Consider the following 23,034-nt stretch of genomic DNA (forward strand, 5'->3'; position numbering starts at 1 on the left):
ACTGAAGCCACTCTTGAAGTTCACCTTTCAGCCAAAGATTATCGACTCATTAGCAACAGGTTTGGTTTCTGGTTTTGGTTATAAAACAAACAATAACACATGTGAGGAATGTGCTTCTTAGTTCAATCAAGTATTTGAGACCAAATGGACAATATCTACCCAAAAGCAAAGATAAGAAGGCAGGAAGGGACTGGAAAACTAGACAAATGGACATGGTGAACTTGGAGTGGAAAGGGGTAAAGCGCTGACATATTGTGGGGATTGCAACCAATGTCACGAAACAATTTGTGTATAAATTTTTGAATGAGAAACTAATTTGCTCTGTAAACTTTCACCTAAAATACAAAAAAAAAAAAAAACTGTCTTTTTTTTTTTTTACTGCTTTTAAGACTTTCTCTGTCTTTGGTGTTCTTCAGTTTCTTTATGATGCTTAGGGGTACAGATTTATTATTTTTCCTTTTTGATATTAAGTGGACATTTTGAACCTATGCATTGGGGTCTCCATCAGTTTTTAGCTATGCTCTCTTCACATATTTTTTTCCCCATTTATACTCTCCACTTCTCTAGCTCTTGAATCAAATGGATTTGAACTGCATTCTCTACATCTCTTGCACTCTCTGCATTTCCTATATTTTTATATCTGTGCTACATTCTGAACATTTTCTTCTGTTCTATCTTCCAGGTCACAAATTCTGTCTTCTGCTTATATTCAATCTGCTGTCAAACACATTGAATTTTTAATTTGTTATTGTCTGTTTTATTTCCAGAAGTGGTTTGGTTCTTTTTTAAATACATGACTTTTTTATGGTTTTCTATTCCTTACACTTTGTGGTGGTTAAGGTTGTATGTCAACTTGGCTGGGCCATGATTCTCAGTGGTTTGGCATGTTATATGTTATGATCACTTCTATGATGAGATTTGATATAATGCGATCACCTCCATGATGGGATCTTCTGTGAGTAGTCAGTTGAAAGGGAATTTCCTTGGGTGTGTGGCCTGCTTCAAATTTAAGTGGACATTCTGGCAAGGATCGTGGGCTTTTGCATGTTCTGGATCCTGCAACTGGCTTCTCCTTCATCTGGCCTCTGGTTCTTGGGACTTGAGCTAGCAGCTTACCTGCGGTCTTGCCAGCTGGTCTTGGGATTCATTGATCTTCACAGCCTGTGAGCAAGAGCCCTGCTCTTTGACTTGCCCATCTTGAGATCACCAGCCCCTGCAGCTACGTGAATCAGGAGAAGCCTCTATCCTGACCCAAGGACTTCGGACATTACAGACTTTACAACAATGTGAGCCATTTCCTTGATATACATCTCTCTATATATATACTTATATGCTTTACTAGTTTTGCTTCTCTAGAGAACCTAGCCTAAGACACACCTCAACATAAAGAAAACAAAAATCCTCACAACTGGACCAATAAGCAACATCATGGTAAATGGAGAAAATATTGAAGTTGTAAAGGATTTCATTATACTTGGATCCACAGTTAATGCCCATGGAAGCAACAGTCAAGAAATCAAACGATGCACGGCATTGGGCAAATCTGCTGCGAAAGATCTCTTTAAAATGTTAAAAAGCAAAGATGTCACTTTAAGGACTAAGGTGCACCTGACCGAAGCCGTGGTGTTTTCCATTGCCTCAAAGGCATGGAAAAGTTGGACGACGAATAAGGAAGGCCAAAGAAGAATTGAAATCTTTGAATTATAGTGTTGGTGAAGAATATTGAATATACTATGGACTTCCAGAAGAACAAACAAATCTGTCTTGGAAGAAGTACAGCCAGAATGCTTCTTAGAAGCGAGAATGGTGAGACTACATCTCACATACTTTAGACATGTTATCAGGAGGGATCAGTCCCTGGAACAGAACATCATGCTTGATAGAGTGTCAGCCAAAAAGAGGAAGACTCTCAATGAGATGGATTGACACAGTGGCTGCAACAATGGACTCAAACATAACAATGATTGTGAGGATGGCACAGGACCGGGCAGTGTTTGTTCTGTTGTTCATAGGGTCACTATGAGTCGGAACTGACTTGACGGCACTTAACGACTTTCCTTGCAGAAAATTTAAAGTTGTGACTTACTTTTATAGCATGGTAAGCATAGTTTATTTAAAACATGTGCCTGAAAAGTTTTACATCTGAAGTCCATGCAGGTCTTTCTGTGCTGACTGGCTTATGTTGGTTCTTGTTCATGGTATGTTGTTTTAATTTCTTTTATGGCTTGTAATATTTGACTGTTTGCTGTCCATTGTCCTTGAAAAATTATTTGATGGAGTTTCCTGAGGCATGATAGACTTTTCCTCTTCCAGACAGGTTTTGGGTTTGTTTCTGCCAGGTCTCAGAAGCATGTTTAGTTGAGACCATTTCAAGCCAAGTTTAAGCTCTGAAAGTCACTAGTCCACCCAGGCCTTGCTTACCTAGTGGGAAAAGCTACGGGAGATGTAATCTGTGGCCACAGTCACACAAGGTTTCCTTTTGCTTTTCCTGTTCTTTTTCCTCTTCTTTTTGGTTCAGAGCCACAGCAGCACATTCTGGAATTCTCAGAATTTGTAGGTAAGTGTAGTAAGTATCCTGAGGATGAGGCTCAATATGAAAGTATCACACAGCATCCCCCCTCCCACAATGGATGGACCCTGTCAAAGAATCAAAACACAAGTATTTGTGATATTTGCTCATGCCCTCTGGACATAAACAACTTTGGTCTCTAATATTCCACTTCTGTTTGCCCATTACTAGAACCACAACTTCTATGGCTGCTTTTAAATTGTTTTCTTTGTTTTACTCTGAGTTAACTGTGATGTGTCTAGGCGTACATTTCTTTTTTTCCCCTTGAATATCATTCACTGGGTCTCTTATTTGAGGATTGTGTCTTTCATCAGCTATGGAATATTCTCAGCCATTATAACTTCAAATATTGTGTCTACTGTGCCTTGTATTTCCTCTTTTTGGAAATCCAGTTACACTTATATTAGACTCTAACTCCATCCTCAACATTTCTTAAGCTTGCTTTCCTATTTTCTACTCTTTCTATGTGTTACTGTATTAGTATCCTAAGGCTGCTGTAACAAAATACACAAACTTGGTAGCTTAAAACAACAGAAATATATTCTCTTACAGTTTTGGAGGCCAGAAGTCCAAAATTGAGATGTCAGAAGGATTGGTTTCTCTGAGGAAGAATTCATTCCATGCCTTTCTCCTAGCTTCTGGTTGTCAACAATCCTTTGTGTTCTTGGCTTGTAGACGCATCACTCCAATCTCTTCCTTTGTCTTCACATAGACTTCCCCTCTGGGTCTCTCCTCTGTGTCTGTATCTCAAATCTCACTCTCACGTCTCTTATAAGGACACCAGTCATTGGATTTAGGGTTGTGGTGCAGTGAATTACTTAATATGACCCTCTAGTCATAGTTTTTGTAACTCTACCAAATGACTGGGTGGAACTATGCAAATGAGGTGTATGGAATTCTAATGAAGGGATTGATCAGCTTTGCCATCCTGCTAGGCTTAAAGGGAGACACTGAGAGAGGAGGAGCTGTAACATGGAAAGCAGACAGGGAAAACTGTAACACCAGAGATGGCGAGAAGCAGCAGAAGAGAAACAGAACAGAAAAACCTGGACACCAGCAGGAGACCAGCAGGAGACTGTAGGAGATGGTGCAGTGGGATCCCTGGTCTACAGACTGAGAAAGCTGAGAACCTTTGGGCCTAGGTTTCCTGACAGAGTGGGGTGCCTTTGGGCACTTATCAGCAGAGCTAAAAGAGCTTTGTAACACTTGCACGAGCAGGGCAGAGGCCGAGGGGTCAGAAAGAGGCGTGCCTGCGGACCCAGCTGAGAAGAGGCTGTCCAGATCGGAGAACTGTATCCTAAGCATTCCTGAACCTCATCTGTAACTTGTTACTTCCCTAATAAACCCCATAATCATGAGTGTTGTCTGTGAGTTCTGTGTGCCCATTGTAACAAATTATTGATCCCAACAGAGAAGTAGAGTGCGCCATGGGAGGGACAGATAGTGTCAGAACTGGTAAAAAGGGCTGGTGAGAGGAGGTATGTTTGACCTCTTCCTTGTAGGAATCAGCCTTGGGCTGTTGATCTTGATTATTCGTCCTCCTTGGGAAGTTAGAGGAGGTCAGAAGTCTCTGCCATTCCATCTTTACAAGGGTCTACCATAAATCTAGGATGATGTCGTCTGAAGATACTTAACTTCTTTATATCTGCAAAGACCCTACAGGTAGTCCCCAACTTACAACATATTTGAGTTATGACAAATAGCCCTTACAAATGTCAGTGTATCCAGAACACTGCATCTTCCTGGGAGGAAGTTATGGGAAAATGCATGCAGGTGATATGGAAAAAAATTGCTGAGTTATGTGAATATGCTCCAAGCATTTGATCAGGACAATATGATGGAAGAGATTGATGGAAAAATTGTTCATATGGCAAGAATGTTGAATTTAGAACTTGATAGCACTGATGTGGAATAGCTAGCTCATAGATTACAAAGAAGGGGAATTGACAACCCTTACTGGATTTTGGTGCCCAGCCACCACCACTGACTGCTCTGACCGGGATCACAACAGAGGGTTCTGGACAGAGCTGGAGAAGGATGTAGAACAAAATTCTAACACACAAAAAAAGATCAGATTTACTGGCCTGACAGAGACTGGAGAAACCCCGAGAGTATGGACACCCTTTTAGCTCAGTGGTGAAGTCACTCCCAAGGTTCACCATTCAGCTGGGGATTAGACAGTCCCATAAAACAAAATGGGACTAATGAGGCACAGCAGTCCAGGGAAAAGGACTAGAAGGCAGGAGGGGACAGGAAAGCTGGTGATAGGGAACCCAAGCTTGAGTAAGGACAGTGTTGACATGTCATGGGGTTCTTGACCATTGTCATAGGGCAATATGTGTACTGTTTAATGAGAAACTATTTTGCTCTGTAAACCTTCATCTAAAGTACAACAACAACAAAATTACCTATGTGAGATCAAATTGACAACAGCAACTCAAAAGGTTTGATGGGAAGCCTAGGGGACAGTGAGTTGAAGACAATGGTGATGGAGTAATTTGGAAAAGGATAGTGAGAATAACAGCACAACTGGAAGAACATAATCGATGTCACTGAATCGTACATGTAGTAATTTTTGAAATGGTGTATCTTTGGCTATGTATATTTTCACCAAACGTCCTCCAAGGTCGAGAAGGGAGAGTGTTGACATGTCATGGGGTTGTTAACCAATGTCATCAATGTCATAAAACAATATGTGTACTGACTGTTTAATGAGAAACTATTTGTTCTGTAAACCTTCACCTAAGGTACAATAAAAAAAAATTTAAAAAAGACTTAATGGATTTTAAAAAGGAAAGAAATGCTGAAGAAGAAAGAAATTATGGGGAAGAAGAAGGAGAGAAGTCAAAAAACTTTACAGTGAAAGAATTAACCCATAACCCGTTGTTGTTGAGTTGATTCCAACTCAGAGGCTTCAGTTTCTTGAAAACATGCACCCAAATGCTGATTGCTTTGCTAAAGTCAACAGGCAGATTCAGGAAGCAGTGAGATGTTACTGCAAATTATATGAAGAAAAAAAGAAAAGGGCCATACAGAAAACTCACTAATTTTCTGACTAGAAATGCCATCCACATTCCCAGGGATAATCCAGATGATCCAGAACCTTCCACAAGTGGAGTTATTATCACAACTGACAAAATGCCAACGTTGTCCAACTCTTCTTCATCATCAGAGTAAATTTGTATGATTTGTATATTTTTTATGTATGTATGAAAACATATCTGTAAGTTTATATGTGATGTTTCCAACCTCCAAAGGCAAATAAAGAGCAGATTTATAAAGATACTGTTAATAAAAGGCAATAATAATGAAAACTAAAAAAAAAAAAAAGAGGTATTCAGTTTACGTCAGAACCAATTTATGACAGAGTCACTGGAACGGAATCCCATCATAAGTCGGGGACTACGTGTATTTGCAAATAAGGTCACATTCACAAGTGCTGTGGGTTTGGACTTCGACATATATTGGGGGAGTGGTAGGATACAATACAACCCACAACTACATTCTGATTAACTTCCTTGTATAAATCTTCCATTTTATTAATCTCTCTCAAGTTGTTATCAAATTGGCTGTTAAACACATTAAGTTTTTAAAATCTTATCATATTTTCATTTTTCATAATGCTTAGTATTTCCTTAGTTTCACATTTAATGCACTTATGTTAAAATTTTTATTTATTTTCTTAAATACAGGAAAACATGGCTATTTTATATTTTGTGTTAGGTAACCCCAATATCTGAATATTAATGGGTCTGTTTCTGGTATTTGTTGTTTCTCTTGGTTCTTGATCTTAGTGCCTTCTTTCATCGTGTGTTTAGTGAATTTTGACTGTAAGTATTTCAATTTCATTCTAAATTTGCTTTTGGAAATTTATGGAAACCTGGTATTAATGTGGGTTTCTACAGAAAGTCTGTGTATTTTGAGTCTGCCAGAAACTGGGATAAGTTCCAGTTTGGGACTACCTTAAACTAAACTTTTACTTTGGGAGTTTTGGGATGACTCTGGTGCGCTAAATTTGGGTTTTAAGCCTTTAGATAGTCGTATTATTGATGTAACTTCTCAGAGGTATTGTTCCCCTCTAAGTTGCCAGGTTTCAGACAGTTGCTCATGCAATCCTTGTTGAAAGCGAGTCATATTTCTAGTTCACTCATACATTAAGAGTAGAGCCCTATGGAGTCCCTGACCTAAAAGGGGAAGATCTCTGGTTAGACTCCCCACCTTAGGCAGGCTTTGGACTTTGCCTCCTGTACCCCTTGTCCTACGAGGTCATGAAAATTGAGGTCCAAGTTCACCTGGTTTGCAAATGCCCTTAAACTCCTCTTTCTTCTATGGCTTCCACCATCACTCATTCTCTGGCTTGAGTATTCCTTACTTTCTTTTCAGCTCAAAAGTTGTTTTAAGAAAATGTTCTACAGCTTTTATCCAGCATTTTAGTTGTTCATAGTGGGAGTTTTAGTTTAGTAACATTATTTGCTATATTATCAGAAACAGAAATTCTCTTTTGCTTTGAAGTCAACTTGGATGATATCTATTTTCTATAGCATCTACAATTTTTCAAAATGATTGCCTAGTTTTTTTTTTAAAATCATATTCCCTCATGGACTTTTAAACCTTAACTGTATCTGTGGTTATGCCCCCATTCTTAATTATAATTAATTTGTACATTTTATCTCACTTTTTAACTTGACCAGGTTAATGGTTGATAAAAGACAAAAAATAGGCAATTAAAATAAGTTTAAGTTCTATGACGTTTCTATGAGTGTGTTATGGAAGCACATACAAGGGACATTTTATCAAGATTTAAATGGGAGGATGTATGTAAAGTAATTAGCATGGTGCCTCATACATGGGAAAACCAAAACCAAAGCCATTGCCATCGAGTTGATTCCAACTCATAGCGACCCTATAGGACAGAATAGAACTGCCCCATAGGGTTTCCAAGGAGTGGCTGGTGGATTCAAACTGTCAAACTTCTGGTTAGCAGCCAAGCTCTTAACTGCTGTGCCACTAGAGCTCCTCATAGATGGAAAGACCTCAACAAATATTCAGCTTAGTGAAATTAGAGAAATCTTCCTTAGTGGAAGGAAGGAATAGGAAAATACCTGGACAAAGGGGATCAGTAGCTCAGTGGGAAAAATGAAATATAAGTAAAGCCTAGAGAAACCAAATAAATTTAAATATAGCTAAAGCATAAAATGCAAGGATGAGAGGTGAGGCTGGAGAGCTAAGAGTGGGATATATGATGGAGGGCCTGGTAGGCATGATAAGGAATTTGGACTTTGTCCTAAGAGCAACAGAGGGTCACTGAAGGGTTTCAAGCAGGAAAGTGTTCCGATCATATTTGTTTTAGAAATACTATTCTGGATGTTGCATAGAAAATAGTTTAGATGGGGCCAATGGTGGATCCAGGCCAGATAGTGGGCTGTCGAGGCTATTGAAGGAATACAGGCAAGAAATGAGATGAGAACAATGGATGGATTTGAGATATCTGGTAGTTGAATCCTTAGAACTTCGTGACTGATTGGATGTTGGGAGTGAAAGGCTGGATTTAAGGACAAAGCCCAGGTTTCTGGCTAGGGCAACTAGGTGGGTGGCAGTATCATTTACTGATATAAGGAACAAAGAAAAGCAGGTTTGGAAGATACAATGATAAATTTCATTTGTACACAATGAATTTGAGATACTTTCAACACCTATGATATTCAAAAGAATGTCTCCTCTGGTCCTTTGTTTTCCTCATGAAAGTGCAGAAGATGTAGGTTTCTCTGTAGACTACCACTCAAATGACCCATTTTCCTTAATTGAAGGTGGGAGATCATGCACAAAACTTTGAGAGTATAAACCAATTCTTCTCCTACCCGACTTCTCTACATTTGGATGTTGTTGTTGTTGCTGTGTGCCATCGAGTCAATTCTGACTCATAGCGACCCTATAAGGCAGAGAACTGCCCCCACAGGATCTTTGTAGGAACAGATTGCCACATCTTTCTCCTGCGGAGTGGTTGGTAGGTTCAAACCTCCAACCTTTCAGTTAGCAGCCAAGCACTTTAACCAGCCTCCTTATTTGGATGTTCAGCTCTGTATTAGAAATGTTTTTATTTTTTGCTTCACAAAATACAGTCACCATATCCAGGACTTATAAACAATTCAATTTAGCTGCTTCTCTTTACCCAACAAACATGATGTGGTTGGAAATCTCTAAGATGGCTCCCAAAGATCCCCAATGATATTTACACTCTTGTGTAATCTCCCCTCGAATATGGGCTGAACTAATTGACTCACTTCTAAGGAAAAGAATATGCCAGAAGTGATATGCCAATTCTGAGTTAGATTATAAAAGGACTGTGGCTTCTCCTTTGGGTCCTTTCTCTCATGCCCTCTCTTGGAAGTCTTGCTATAGGGGAAGCCAGCTGCCATTTATAAAGAAGACCTGTGGAAAGGTCCATGTAGCAAAGACTGAGGCCTGCCAACAGCCATGTGAGAGAGTTTGAAAGCAGATCCTCTTCCAATCGAGCCTTGAAATGACTGCAGCCTTGGACTACACCCTGATTACAGCCTTGAGAGGGACTGTGAACCAGAATAACCTAGCTGGGTTGCTCCCAGATTCATGACCCACAAAAACTGTGAGATAATAAATTCCTGTTCTTCTTGGCCACTACGTTTTGGAATAATTTGTTTTGCAGCAATAGATAACTAATACACCTGACTTGCTGGCACTATTTGAGCTTACTTTTAAGGCAGGGATAGCAGGCTGAGTCACGGAAGGTAGGTTTGAGATATAAGAATGAGAATATTGCGGTTGAGATGACATTTTCTTTATTAAAGTGTTAAAATAGTACATTTTACAAAACCTCATCTGATAAAGAAATAACATCAGAATTCTTCTAAATGGGATTATCAGCTAACCTATCAGAGATACAGGTGTTACTGAGTTCCTCCATAACTATGTAAATCAAAAGCTAAGAGACTGGTTGAAGTCACGATATGAATCACTGGATAGCTTCTTCTGGAAAGACTTAGAATAAATTAGCAAGGTCATTTAATAACGAAATTGAAAACAAACCTCACCCTTTGGGGAAAGAGCACTCTGTTATTCTTCTAGTCAAAAGGAAACAGAGGGTTGTGACAATGATCCAGTGAGTCTGGCCCCAGAACTCCCTTTAGCTTTAGCCTGTGTCTTGCTTGACTTTGTAGAGTGGACTGAGCATGATTTAGAGGCTTGAGACTAACAACAGGAAGATATCAGAATTCAAATCCTGGACCTACTCTTTGATGTTGAGCTGCTATTACCACAGGCTATCTGGGCCTCTCATGCCTGAAAAACTCTCTGGTGTTAGGGCCACCACCTTGAGTGGTATGGGGCTGCTGCCACGAGTTGATGATTGGTTTGCTGCCTGAGATGGGAAATTCCTGACCAATACCCTCATATCTGGTTGTATGAGACAGGGACCAAACCAGGGAAGAGAAGGGAGGAGGACAAAAGTGCCAGTCCAGGAGGTAATCATTTAGGGATTCATATTACAAGTGGTTTTGAATTTCCAGAGACAAAACAAGTCTCTCCAATACAGGGTAGTTGCAGGTCACAGCCCCAAGACCCGGCTGGATTTATCAATCTGGCAGTTCAAGGTCAGCGCAAAGGACATCCCCAACACCTGAGAAAAGAGTTGGGAAAATGTGAGGTCTTCATAGGAGGAGCCATCTCTCCCACAACCCCTGGGATTGGCTCCAGGGAAGAAGAAACTATCCTTCCTTCCATTACTTCCAATTCCCTCTCAGAAGTTCTCTCCTTGGGCTTGAGGATGGACTGAGACTAATGATGGCAAGACAGCAGAGTATAAAGCATTGGGATATCTTTTGTTTCCTTAAGTAAGATAAGTCCTGCTGCTGGTATAGTCAAGTTCTGCTTATTGAACACATTGTGAGGTGAGTTATCTCCACCCATCCCCTATGCCTCCTTGGTTTCCAAGCAGAGAAAAATGGTTTCTCTCTGGGCTTACTGATTAAATCGCAGCTAATCTGTGATAGACATGGGTATATATCACATAATGAAAAAGGACCCAAAACTACCCCAAATCGACCCAGACTTGCCAAACTAAGCAGATTGATTATAATTTTCATTATCAACTCCTTCTTAGCATGCAAAGCCACTTTTTTCAAGTGAAATGTTTAATTTATCACAGACTCCTTTCCAGACCAGCTGAGTGAAGAACCAATGTGGGGCTCTGCTTGTGGGCTTTTAGTTAGACTGTGAATCACTCACATATCTGAGGGATATGCTGACCAGATATATTGCCTTGTAACATAGTTTCTGTATGCCATAAATCAAAGTGGTAATAATATCATTTGCTACTTGACTGGGGGAGCTTATAAACTAATAAAAATAGCTAACAATTATTTAGCAAATACTACGTACCTGGTACTGCTCTAAAATCTTACGTGGATTAATTCATTTAATCCTCACAATATTCTTGTGGCTAAGCTCTTACCTGGATCACACATACACAGATAGTGATGATTCCAATATACAGGAAATTGGTGTGAAACCACTCTTGTGCTTTTTTATAGCAACCCTAGAAAAAAATTACAGGTACAAGTGACATTACTGTATTATTCAACCTTATCAGGAGGTTTATTTGGGAAGACACTTTTTTATTTTGCCTTATGTGATACCAAGAAACTTAGGCCAATTATTGTAGCTTTATCTTCTTTCTATGGATAGAGAAACTGAGGCATAACATAGAGAATATTAAACTAGAGGACTTTCTGTTGTTATCATTACAGTGATACAATAATGTAAAAGTCCTAAATTGTTGCCCACTGAGTTAAATTAGCTCCCAAGAAGCATGTCAGCAGCACATGGTCTTTTGTTCTTTGAACACTCACTGCTGATCTGGGGTCAACAAACGGGAATTATGGGCTATGCAGTCCTAGGATTGACTGGCATTTCATCTTCTGCTTCAACAGCCAGTAAGCCCATGATAGTCCTACCAAGCTCTAGGGCTGGTTGGTGGGTGTTCTAGTCTTCCTCTACAGATGTGAAAAATTCTGAAGACTTCCAAACAATCCCAGGAGAGGGTAACATAAGGTGAAGACCTTAGGGACTTGGTCTGGTTGGAAGATAGATAATTTTAGCTTCTCTGAGCCTATTCTGAAGGTACAAATTAAGTGGGTAGGTTTTTTCAGCAATTCTACCATCTCTCTCCCATCTCCTCATTCCTTCACTTTGAAATTATGATAGATTTCACTAAGGGTTTGGATCCTGCCATCTCCAAGGAAGGAGAGCAGAAAAACAGGTAGAGGGAGAAGCTGTTCTACTTCAACCCTACAAATCTCACTTTCAACCATAAGAAGAACCTATCTCCTGCTCAAGAAGTATCTAGACCCTGCTCTGTCACTGTCACACCAAATTTCTCCCTGCAATATAGTATTTCGGTGTAACTAGATTCTTCACAGTGTCTCTAATGTAAATGTGCTTGTTCCTGCTTTTTCCTGATTTGTCTAGCTACCTGGGGTTGTCTCCCTAGTCTTTCTTTTGTTCAAAGTTTTCTGTTTCTGTCTAGGAGGAGTAGGACATGCATGACTGAAGTTTCTAAGGTAATTAAAAGTTTAATCAAAGAGACTAATAACAGGAAAGATGCCAAAAAAAATTACCTCAACTTCTCCTTCTGGGCAAGATTTTGGTGTTATATCTTTCCAGTCACTCTTGTTATGTATACCACAACATTGCAGCTAAAAGCCAAACCGCAAAAACATGATGGTTAGAAAGTTAACAGGAAAACAAACAAACTTAAAAAAAAAAAAACCGTGGGCCTTGGGGGGAAAGATGATCCCTTCAGATCTGACTCTATAACAGAAAATCCAGAATTGCCCTGGCTTCTTAGAACAAAGTGTTTTCACATTCGGTTATACCATTTAATTCACATAAGAACCCTGTGAAGTAGAGAAAGTATGCTTATTCACATTTTACAGATTAGGAAATAGGCACCCAGAGGATTTTATAAGGGAGAGGTCAGGCTGACCATACCTGAACCCAATGATCAATCTTAAGATCACTGAAAGTAAGACAATCAGATGCATTATGTGCCTACTCACAGGATGCAATGGGAAGTACCACCTATGAGGCAGTACAGGCAAAAAACTGAGCCTGCATCAATCCTCTAGATTTACAGGGTTTATGGGAGATAAGCCTCCATGACACCAAAATACCTTGAGAAAGCAACTAGCCAGATCCAGGAAGTGGGAAATTCTGTAGGACAAATAATTTCTTTCCACAAATAAACAGCATGAACAGAGAGGAAAACTATTATAGACTAAAAGAGATTTAAAAGACATATCATCCAAATGTAACATGTGAATTTTGTTTGGCTCTTGATTGGAACAAACCAGTTAAAAATGTATTTGAGAAAATGAGGGAAATTTGATTATAGACTATTTGTCAGTTGATGTTAAGGAATTACTGTAAATTTTTAGGTGTGATAAAGAAATTAACCTGACCAACCAAATCCATCGCTGCTGAGTTGATTCTGACCCATAGTGACCCTATGGGACAGAGTATAATTGCCCCATAGGGTTTCCAAGGAGCAACAGGTGGATTTGAACTGCTGACCTTTTGGTTAGCAGCCGTATCACTTAACCACTGTGCCCCAGGGCGCTCATAAAGAAATTAGATGTGTTAAAAAGAAGGCTAGGATTTGTTTTAAAATATTCCAACAACAACAAAGTTTAGGGGATTAAATGAGGCAACACTGGCAAAATGCTAACTGTTAAACCCATTAGCAGAGTAGAACCCCATAGGGTTTCCAAGGCTGTAATCTTCATGGAAGTAGACTGCCACATCTTTCTCCCACAGAGCAGCTGGTGGGTTCGAACCACTGACCTTTTGGTTAGCAGCCGAGTGCTTAACCACTATGCCACTGTAAATGTTGAAGCTATGTGATATGAGCACGGAGATCCATTCTGCTACTATTCTTTATTTTGTCTATGCCTGAAAATCCTATATAAAAAGTTTCTATACAGAACTGGAAAAAAAAAAAAAAAAGAAGTGGGGATCCAGAGAGATTAAGTGACTTACCCACAGTTACCCAATCCTGGCTTCTGAGCTCTAATTCCTGTGCTATTTATCCTACTCTGCACTAAGCAGGCATGACAGGGGCATGAGTGTGGCTCCATGTGGTCACAGTGGTAGTATTTGAGACACAGACTATGCCAATGCCAGGCTGGCTCCACTGACCTCATCTTTATCCCTCATCACCAATCACCACCAAGGCAGGAATGCCGAGTTCCATATGTATGTTTGTGGGTGGGGAGGGGGCATGAGAAAAGGAATGCAGATACTTGGTTGGGACTACTCAGGAATTCAACAGAGATTTCTTATATGATACAATTCCTGTTTACAGTAAAATTTTGGAAAATACATAAATTAATCCAGTATGACATGTTTAGATCTTCCTTATATACTAACAGGGCTTAAACAATGAGCCTATTTGAGTAAATGAAGGATGAAAGAGAGAATGTGGATGACTTGGTATCAGTCAGATTGAGTCATGTGCTCCCTTGTTTGTGACATCACGGCATTATTCTGGACGTCAGGGCTGTGGACCTTAGGTTCTGAAACTTCCAGGAAAGGAAGAGCTAAGCTCAGGAGGATTCCACCTGTACTCACAAATGACTGGATGGAGTCCCACGCCGCGATGGTGTCATTGTAGTGCTCAATGCTGTGTCTCAGGCCCTCAGCCACATAGTTATCCAGCTAAGCAGGCACATTCCAGCAGTGGAGACATTGTAAAAAGCAGGTGAGCTCAAGGAATAAGTAATTTTTAGGACTCAAAGGTTAAGTTTAGCATATTCTACTATTTCAATTCACTCTTCCTTTCCAAATTGTCTCCTCAGAGCTAAGGAAGTGAGGGAAATGAGTGTGTATATGGGAAGATGAGCTGAGAGTGAGATGGCATTGAAGGATGAAGTACAGAGTGGACTCTTGTCTTTCCAGAACTCTAGTTTACACAGGAGAAAAAGGGGCCATCAAAACCTAGGCTCTCTTTAGGTATCGAGACAGACATTCTCTTGCCAAGCAGACAGAAAACTAAGTAGTTATCGGAAGATAAACTGGTTTTTACTACTCTTCCCATTCATCCTTCAAGGCACCACTCAAATACAATCTCCTCCATGAGTTTTTTCTCTCCCCAATTATAATTAATCTCTTTGCTCTATATTTCCATTTTGCTTCTTCCTCTATTATAGGACATACTGTATGCCTATTTCTTCTCCACCACACACTCTCCACTTTCATCAATAAGACAATGAGTTGTGTTCTTTATAACATACCTTCTGTTCATATACGAAAAGCAGGATGGCTAAGACCACCTCAGAAAGGAGGATAATCAGCAGCAGGATAAAGAACTGTGGCAAAGCAGAGACATGTTCACAGCACAAATTCAGGTTCTCCTCCCACTCCCATTTCACCCTGGAAACAACCAAGCTGGTCCACACATGTGCAGGGGGTTTCTGCTCCTGCCTGCTCAGGCCTTTGTAAGCCTTCTCTTGTTTCATAAGAAATATGTATTCCTTTCCTACAACTAGACTCCAAGCCTCTAGGGGGCAGATCAGCTGTCTTCTAACATTGTTCTTTCCTATCCATTGTGCTATCAGAGCACCATGCACACAATACATATTCAATACCATCTGCTGAATGCAAAAGAATAAATGAAGCAATTTTGGTATAAGCCTATCAAAACAGTTGAGCAAAAGGCCAGAAAATGGAACCAGGTGTCTTTAGAGTTTTGGGCCTGGTCCTTTCTGAGAGATCAGGATTAGCAAGGGTGGGGGCAGGTGCTGGTGGAGGCTGAGATAAGCCTTGTACAGATAGGGGCAGAGGTGCTCTAATCATGGTCCTGACTCATATTTGTTCCCCACTTTAGACACTTCCTCCCTTTATGCTAATCACACACAACAGAAAACACATTTTCACGTATTGCCTTTCCATCACTTTTTTACCCCAAGACTGGTCTGACTGCTTAAAACCTGTTCCCCATGTCTATTATCTGTCACCTTTTGCCATTAGTCTGGGAACTACGTGAAAACAGGGATTTTTTCCTATTCTCTCTCATTTCCAGTTTAACAGTTGAGTCATATGGAAAAGAGGATTAACCAAATGACTTAAGAAAGATCCAAAGTGATTAGGAGCCCACACCTATGGAAAAAGTTGTACTGTTATACCAAACTTTGTGCTGGGCTCAATGGAGAAATGAGGAGATCTTTTTTCACAGAATTTCCAGGAAAAACCTAAGCCTGAAGGTGCTCCTTCAGGACAGTTTGCCGAGAGGGAACAATTGCTGAGAGGATGCTTGAGCATTCTCATGTTAGATTTCAATGGCTACAGCCTAGACTCTCACCCAAGTTGGGTCACTTACACTATGGGGTATCTTGTAAACATATGGGTTAGGGAAGTGTCCTTTGTCATTTTACTGGGGCCAGAGTGCTCAGAAGAGTCTAGAGACTAGATTTTCCATCAGAGTTACTGACCCTGAATCAGCTCCTGAAAAATATATACTAACTGCAAGGAGGGCTTAGGTAGATGGATGACACTTAATCTCAGCCAGATATAGAGAAGAAATAAAATGCCATGAAGAGAAATTATAGTAATGACAATGGTTATCATTTACAGTGTAAGATGGATACCAAAGAGGATAGCAATGCAGTCTCCCATCTATCCCTGTGGCTCTAGTCAGAAATAAAATACTGTTGGCCTGGACAGACTTGGCTGACCTGAGATACGAATCCTATGTTCCTATGATTTCCCTGGGCCTATAGCTGAGCTACCAAGCAACATCATGCCTGGGAATTAAGGCATTACCTCTCTCCACTAAGGGAACCACGTCTGGTAGGGACTCACCGACATAAGCAGGCACTTGTTCTCTTTGATGGAGCCCATGCAGCCCAGGAAGGCAACCACCATGATAATGGATCCCACGATGATGAGCACATTGCCCAGCGTGAGGGAGGGGAGATTATGGAAGAGCACCCCAAAGTTGTTGTACATCAGGAGGTAAACCCCAAATCCCAAAATGCAGCAGCCACAGAACTGAAAGGAAGAATCCCACAACATCTGAGGAAAAATATGGTTCTACTTCTTGAGTATCTCCTCCTATTCTCACTTGCTTTAGAGCAGAATCACCTTTTTCCATTGGCTCTATCAAGACTCTCATGAACAACCTACCTACCCAGCTTCCCCATGCTCCTAAAAGAGAGGCAATCCCCATTTCCTCCTGTGAAGTCCCACTCATACTTCATTCTACTCATTTCCTAATACCAGGGAAAACTCACTGTATAGAGCCACACAGTATCTTAACCATATAGTAGGTCTAACTTAATGCTTCAGGTCCCCTACTCCTTGTTGCCCTCAACTGCTTACATGACCTTCCCTTCGGAAACCATGACCATGTAGAGGGGACACCCTGCTTAAGGAAGCTCATATTTCTAGGCAGTCAGCTAGAGAACACAAACTTTTAAGAATCTTCTCACAGACAAGTAAGTACCAATCCATCCTATGTCTGAAATTCAATTACTGAATCTGACACAGAGAAACCTCCTTGGGAAGAGTGGCTTCCATTTCAGCCATTTTTCCAAGGTGTCCACGGGAAAAAAAAAAAAAGCAGTATCCAGATATACAGAATGTAGAGTCTCAGGTTTCCCACCATAGCAGTGAGCAGTAGTAGCCAAAAGCACCCTTGTTAATAACTACATTGGTATCTTTATATTTTGCAGACTTATACGGTGGCAAGACCGGAAGGGGGAAGAAATTACTACTTCTTTGCTCCTAAGCTGGGTATACTGCACATGACCCAGACATGGGTTACACTGCATATCAGGCTATTCAGTAGAGAGAAGCAGAGCTCAGCTGGGGAATGGTGAGCTCAGCCATGCTCAAAAGAGACACACTTACCCAAAAGAGCAAGTTGAAGAAAAACAGGACATACTTCAGCAATTTCAAGCTACTTATGCCCATGCTGGGATATTCTTACCCTAAAAATTAGAAAGAAGAGAAAAAATAAGTGACCTGATTCTGCAAGGTGACATGGGAGATCAGAGGACATAAACGTTCAAGGTTAAAGGATCTTCAGCATCATCTTGGGTTTGAATTGTGGCTCTGCTCTGGAAAGTTTCCCCAAACTCCATGCTCTCTTAGTCTCCGAGTTATCAATTGGCTCATCCTAGACACTCACTTTTGCAAACCTAAGATGTTTAACATTGAATAAAGCACTGCAGAAGAGAAAAAAGAAGCATCCTTAGATGAGAATAAGTCACAGAGATACACACCAAAGACAGTGCTTTGGGGTCCATGTGCAGCATCAGTGACTAGTGCCTGGGTACACACTTAGAAAGGTAGGCTTCAAGGTCAGAGATGGGCTGGCCAATCAGCTGTGGAGAAAGCCCATGGCCTGATCAAGCTCATGGCCTGAATGCCCATAGCTATGTAAAGCTGGAACATAGCTATGCCTCATTCATTCTTTTACTGCAGAAAACATTCATGGTGTTTTGTGTTCTAGATTCTGTAGTAGCTACAACCATGACTAAGTAATAGCTATCCTCCTGAAGCTGACAATCTCACAGCTGAAATAAAAACAGACCAACAAATATCCAATGGAGATGAAAAAAGAGATAGTCATGAGAGCTTACTTTTTCTTTTTTTAATAGCATATCATTTGTGTGTGTGTGTGTGAGGACATCAATGCCCAGTGACTGATCCTCAATTCTAGAGATCTAGATATACAATTTTCGACTTTCTCTCAGAGGTAATGAGGTTTCATTAAGTGAATAATATTTAAAAACTGCACAATGAGACTGATGTATAAAGCAAATGTCAACTCATTGTTTTTTTTTTCAATTTGAACTATGCCTTTCGCAGTACATTGTACAATCTATAGTACCCTCTCTTTGCAGTGTCAAGGTACCCAGGAATCAGATGATCTCTAGACTCTGGATAAACCTGAGCTACTTGTTTAACAATAGAGTAAATTTCTCTATTAGAAAGACAAAATGTGGGGGCCAAGATGGTGGAGTAGTCAGATGCTTCCTGTGGTCCCTCTTACAACAACGACCTGAAAAAAACAAGTGAATCGATTATATATGACAATCTAGGAGCCCTGAACATCAAAGGCAAAGTTTAGGAATCAGACTGAGCAGCAGGGGGAGGGACAGATGGTTCAGAAGCAGCGAGGAGTTGCCAAACCTGACCCGGTGGGAACCAGCACCTTGCAGGCCAGATCGGCTGCTGCAGGCAATGAGGCAAGCAGTGGCAATCAGGACGTGTTTTTCACATTGAGAGAGACCGAGTGGCACAGAGTCTACTCAAGCCTCCAGAACCAGTGAAAAGCAGCACTCAATAGGCAAAAGATAAGTACATGCATCTAACCTACCGTGCAGATCAAAAAACATACCCTTTTGGAAGAGCCTCTCTCCCACTTATGTGCCTCTCTCTACTCTGCATTGGGTCTTGGGCTGGCTTCAGTGATTCCCGCATCCCCTGGGCTAGAAGTAGGACCCATCACGTGCCCTGAGCCATTCTTCCAGCCTTGGAGAGGGAAAAAATTAACAAACAGGGAAAAATAATCTTCCAGCTCCCCTAAGCTGGGAACTCAGGGCAGGCACAGCTCCTTAGCCTAGGCAGAGGCATAAGGGGTCCACGGATTTTGAATGCCTCTCACCCCTACATAGACCTGTGTGGGCCCATTTTAACAGTGTAGGCCCTCATCAGCACAGTACAACAGGTAGATACCTGAAGCCAGTTAGAGATTACAGCTTCGTGGCCTGAGTGTAACTTCAACTGTATCAGTTCTCTGGTGGAGTGGCAAGTTCATGACATCTAACAGCACTCTGCCCATTAAGCAGGTTCCTCATCTACCCACATCAGGGTCCTGAGGGCAGGTGGCTCCACCCATGCCACCTAGCCACCTGCGACAAGGTCCAAGAATAAGTGGTGCTTCCAAGTCTTTACAGCCAACAGCATTGGGTACCCATAGTCTGGCTGCAAAACCCGCCCACCTACACTCTCTAGGGAACAGGGACATGCTTTCCTCCCAGACACTGGAGCAGCCGTCAGCCCCCTGCCTTGCTCAGGGCATTACTCCCTACTGCAGCCAGATACCTGTGCCTATTCCAATCACCCTTGCCTGTCTAGGACTGTAGATGAGAGCTTGCACCAAACACTTGGTGACCAACTACCTGGACACATAAGCTGAATCCATACAAGAAAAGTAAATGAACTCCTGGGCTCACATACCTAGTAACAGATCTAACCACCTCGTAACAAGATGTTAGTGCTTCAAAGGCACCAATAATCAAACTCTCACATGAGCAGCCTATTTGGGCATAACCAAACAAGAAGCTAGGACACAGTAAGCAAACATAAAATAAATAAATATAATAACTTATTTATGGCTCGGAGACAACAGTCAATATCAAATCACATAAAAAGGTAGACCATGATGGTTTCAGCAAGCTCCCAAAACAAGAATCAAGAAACCTTCAGAGGATGATAACTTCTTGGAATTACCTGAGGTAGAATACAAAAGATTAATATACAGAACTCTTCAAGAGATGAGGAAGGAGATCATGCAAAATGCAGAACAAGTGAAGGAACACACGGACAAAGCAAAAAAGAAACTTAAGAAGATTAGAGAAGAGAATAATGACAAATTTAACAGGCAGCAAGAATCCACAGAGAGACAGCAAACAGAAATCCAGAAGATTAACAATAAAATTTCAGAATTAGACAACTCAATAGAAAGTCATAGGAGCAGAACTGAAGCAATGGAAATCAGAATTAGTGAAATTGAAGATAAAGCACTTGACACCAACTTATTTGAGGAAAAATAAGATAAAAGAATTTTAAAAAAATGAAGAAACCTTAAGAATTATGTGGGATTCTACCAAGAGGAATAACTTACAAGTAACTGGAGTACCAGAATGAAAGGGCGGGGGAAAACAGAAAATACAGAGAGAATTGTTGAAGATTTGTTGGCAGAAAACTTCCCTGATATCATGAAAGATGAGAAGATATCTATCTAAGATGCTCATCGAACCCCACACAAGGTAGACACAAAAAGAAAGTCACCAAGACATATTATAATCAAACTTGCCAAAACCAAAGGTAAAGAGAGAATTTTAAGAGCAGCTAGGGATAAACAAAAAGTCATCTACAAAGGAAAGTCAATAAGACTAAGCTCAGACTACTCAGCAGAAACCATGCAGGTAAGAAGCAATGGAATGACATATATAAAGCCTTGAAGGAAAAAAAATGCCAGCCAAGAATTATATATCCAGCAAAACTGTCTCTCAAATATGATGGTGAAATTAGGGCATCTCTAGATAAACAGAAGTTTAGGGAATTGGCAAAAACCAAACCAAAATGACAAGAAATACTAAACGGAGTCTTCTGGTTAGAAAATCAATAACATCATATAACAACTGAAGACTAGAACGCAGGACAGAGCAACCAGATATCAACCCAAATAGGGAAGTCACAAAAGTAACTCAGAGCTAAAACATTGAAAATAGGGAAACAGGGATGTCAATATGTAAAAGATGACAACATTAAAACAAAATAGAGGAACTAAAAAAGGTAGTCATAGATCTTTCATATGGAGAGGAAGTCAAGGTGATATAAACAAATAAAAGAGTGGTTTAAACTTAGAAAAATAGGGGTAAATATTCAGGTAACCACAAAGGAAACTAACAATCCCACACATCAAAATAAAAAATAAGAAAAACATAAAGACTCAGCAAATACAAAATCAACAACAATGAAAAAGATGAAAAGAAAAATACATAAAGAAAAATGACTCAGCACAGAAAATTAAGTGGAACAAAGAAGCTGTCAACAACACACAAAAAAGACATCAAAATGACAGCATTAAACTCATACCTATCAACAATTATGCCGAAAGCAAATAGACTAAACAGACCGATAAAGAGACAGAGAGTGGCAGAAGGGATAAAAGAAACATGATCTGTCTATATGCTGCCTACAGGAGACACACCTTAGACTTAAAGACAAACAAACTAAAACTCAAAGGATGGAAAAAAATATATCAAGAAAACAACACTCAAAAAAGAGCAAGAGTGGCAATATTAATCTCTGACAAAACAGACTTTAAAGTAAAATCCATGACAAAGGATAAGGAAGGACACTATACAATGATTAAAGGGTCAGTACACCAGGAGGACATAACCATAATAAATATTTACCACCCAACTACGGGGCTCCAAAATACATAAAACAAACTTTAACAGCATTGAAAAGCGAGACAGACAGCTCCACAATAATAGTAGGAGACTTCAACACATCGCTTTCAGTGAAGGACAGAATATCCTGAAAGCAGCTCAGTAAAGACATGGAAGATCTAAATGCCACAATCAACCAACTTGATCTCATAGACATATACAGAACACTCCACCCAACAGCAGCCAAGTATACTTTCTCTTCCAACACACATGGAACATTCTCCAGAATAGACCACGTATTAGGCCAAAAAGAAAGCCTTAACAGAATCCAAAGCATCAAAATATTGCAAAGCACCTTTTCTGACCATAAAGCCATAAAAGTAGAAATCATTAACAGAAAAAGCAAGGAAAAAAATAAAACACATGGAAATTGAACAACACCTTACTTAAAAACTACTGGGTTACAGAAGAAATTAAGGACGAAATAAAGATAATCACGAATCAAATGATGATGAAGACACATCTTACTAGAACCTTTGGACACTGCAAAAACAGGGCTCAGAGGCTAATTTACAGCAATAAATGCACACATCCAAAAAGAAGAAAGAGCCAAAATCAAAACATTAGCTCTACAACTAGAACAAAATCAAAAAGAGCAGCAAAAGAAGCCCTCAGGCACCAGAAGAAAGCAAATAATAAAAATCAAAGCAGAATTAAATGAAACAGAAATAGAAAAACAATTCAAAGAGTTAACAAGACCAAAAACTGGTTCTTCTAAACGATCAACAAAACTGAAAAACCATTGGCCAAACTGACAAAAGAAAAACAGGAGAGGAAGCAAAAAACCCGAATAAGAAATGAGATGGGTGATATCACAACAAACCCAACTGAAATTAAAAGAATCAGAATACTACAAAAAATTGTACTCTAACAATTTGAAAACCTAGAGCAAATGGACAAATTTCTAGAAACACACTACCTACCTAAACTAAGACAGAGGTAGAACAACTAAATAAACTTATAACAAAAGAAGAGATTGAAAAGGTAATTAAAAAACTCCCAACAACAACAACAAAAAAAAGCCCTGGCCCTGACAGTTTCACTGGAGAATTCTACCAAACTTTCAGAGAAGAGTTAACACCACCACTACTAAAGGTATTTCAGAGCATAGAAAGGGATGGACTACTCCCAAACTCATTCCATGAAGCTAGCATAATCCTGATACCAAAACCAGGTAAAGACACC

The 23,034-nt window shown here is 40.1% G+C and overlaps 1 protein-coding gene across 2 annotated transcripts in view; it reads right to left on the reverse strand.

Moving 5' to 3' along the window:
- Positions 1 to 9,367: 9,367 nt before the first annotated feature.
- Positions 9,368 to 23,034, reverse strand: part of CD53 (CD53 molecule) — a 33,540-nt gene continuing 19,873 nt past the window's right edge. Inside the window, exons 2-8 of one of the 2 annotated variants that reach the window (XM_004380421.2) lie at positions 17,510 to 17,589; positions 16,460 to 16,648; positions 14,893 to 14,967; positions 14,231 to 14,317; positions 12,220 to 12,297; positions 11,055 to 11,138; positions 9,368 to 10,220 (exon numbers count right to left, since the gene is read on the reverse strand). In XM_004380421.2, the coding sequence (XP_004380478.1) occupies positions 10,149 to 10,220; positions 11,055 to 11,138; positions 12,220 to 12,297; positions 14,231 to 14,317; positions 14,893 to 14,967; positions 16,460 to 16,648; positions 17,510 to 17,572 (648 nt within the window). In that variant the 5' untranslated portion in view covers positions 17,573 to 17,589 and the 3' untranslated portion in view covers positions 9,368 to 10,148. The remainder of the gene's footprint in view (positions 10,221 to 11,054; positions 11,139 to 12,219; positions 12,298 to 14,230; positions 14,318 to 14,892; positions 14,968 to 16,459; positions 16,649 to 17,509; positions 17,590 to 23,034) is intronic. The other variant, XM_023734957.1, reaches the window with a different exon arrangement.

This window comes from Trichechus manatus, unplaced genomic scaffold (assembly GCF_000243295.1).
Source record: "Trichechus manatus latirostris isolate Lorelei unplaced genomic scaffold, TriManLat1.0 scaffold00073, whole genome shotgun sequence".
NCBI lineage: Eukaryota > Metazoa > Chordata > Mammalia > Sirenia > Trichechidae > Trichechus > Trichechus manatus.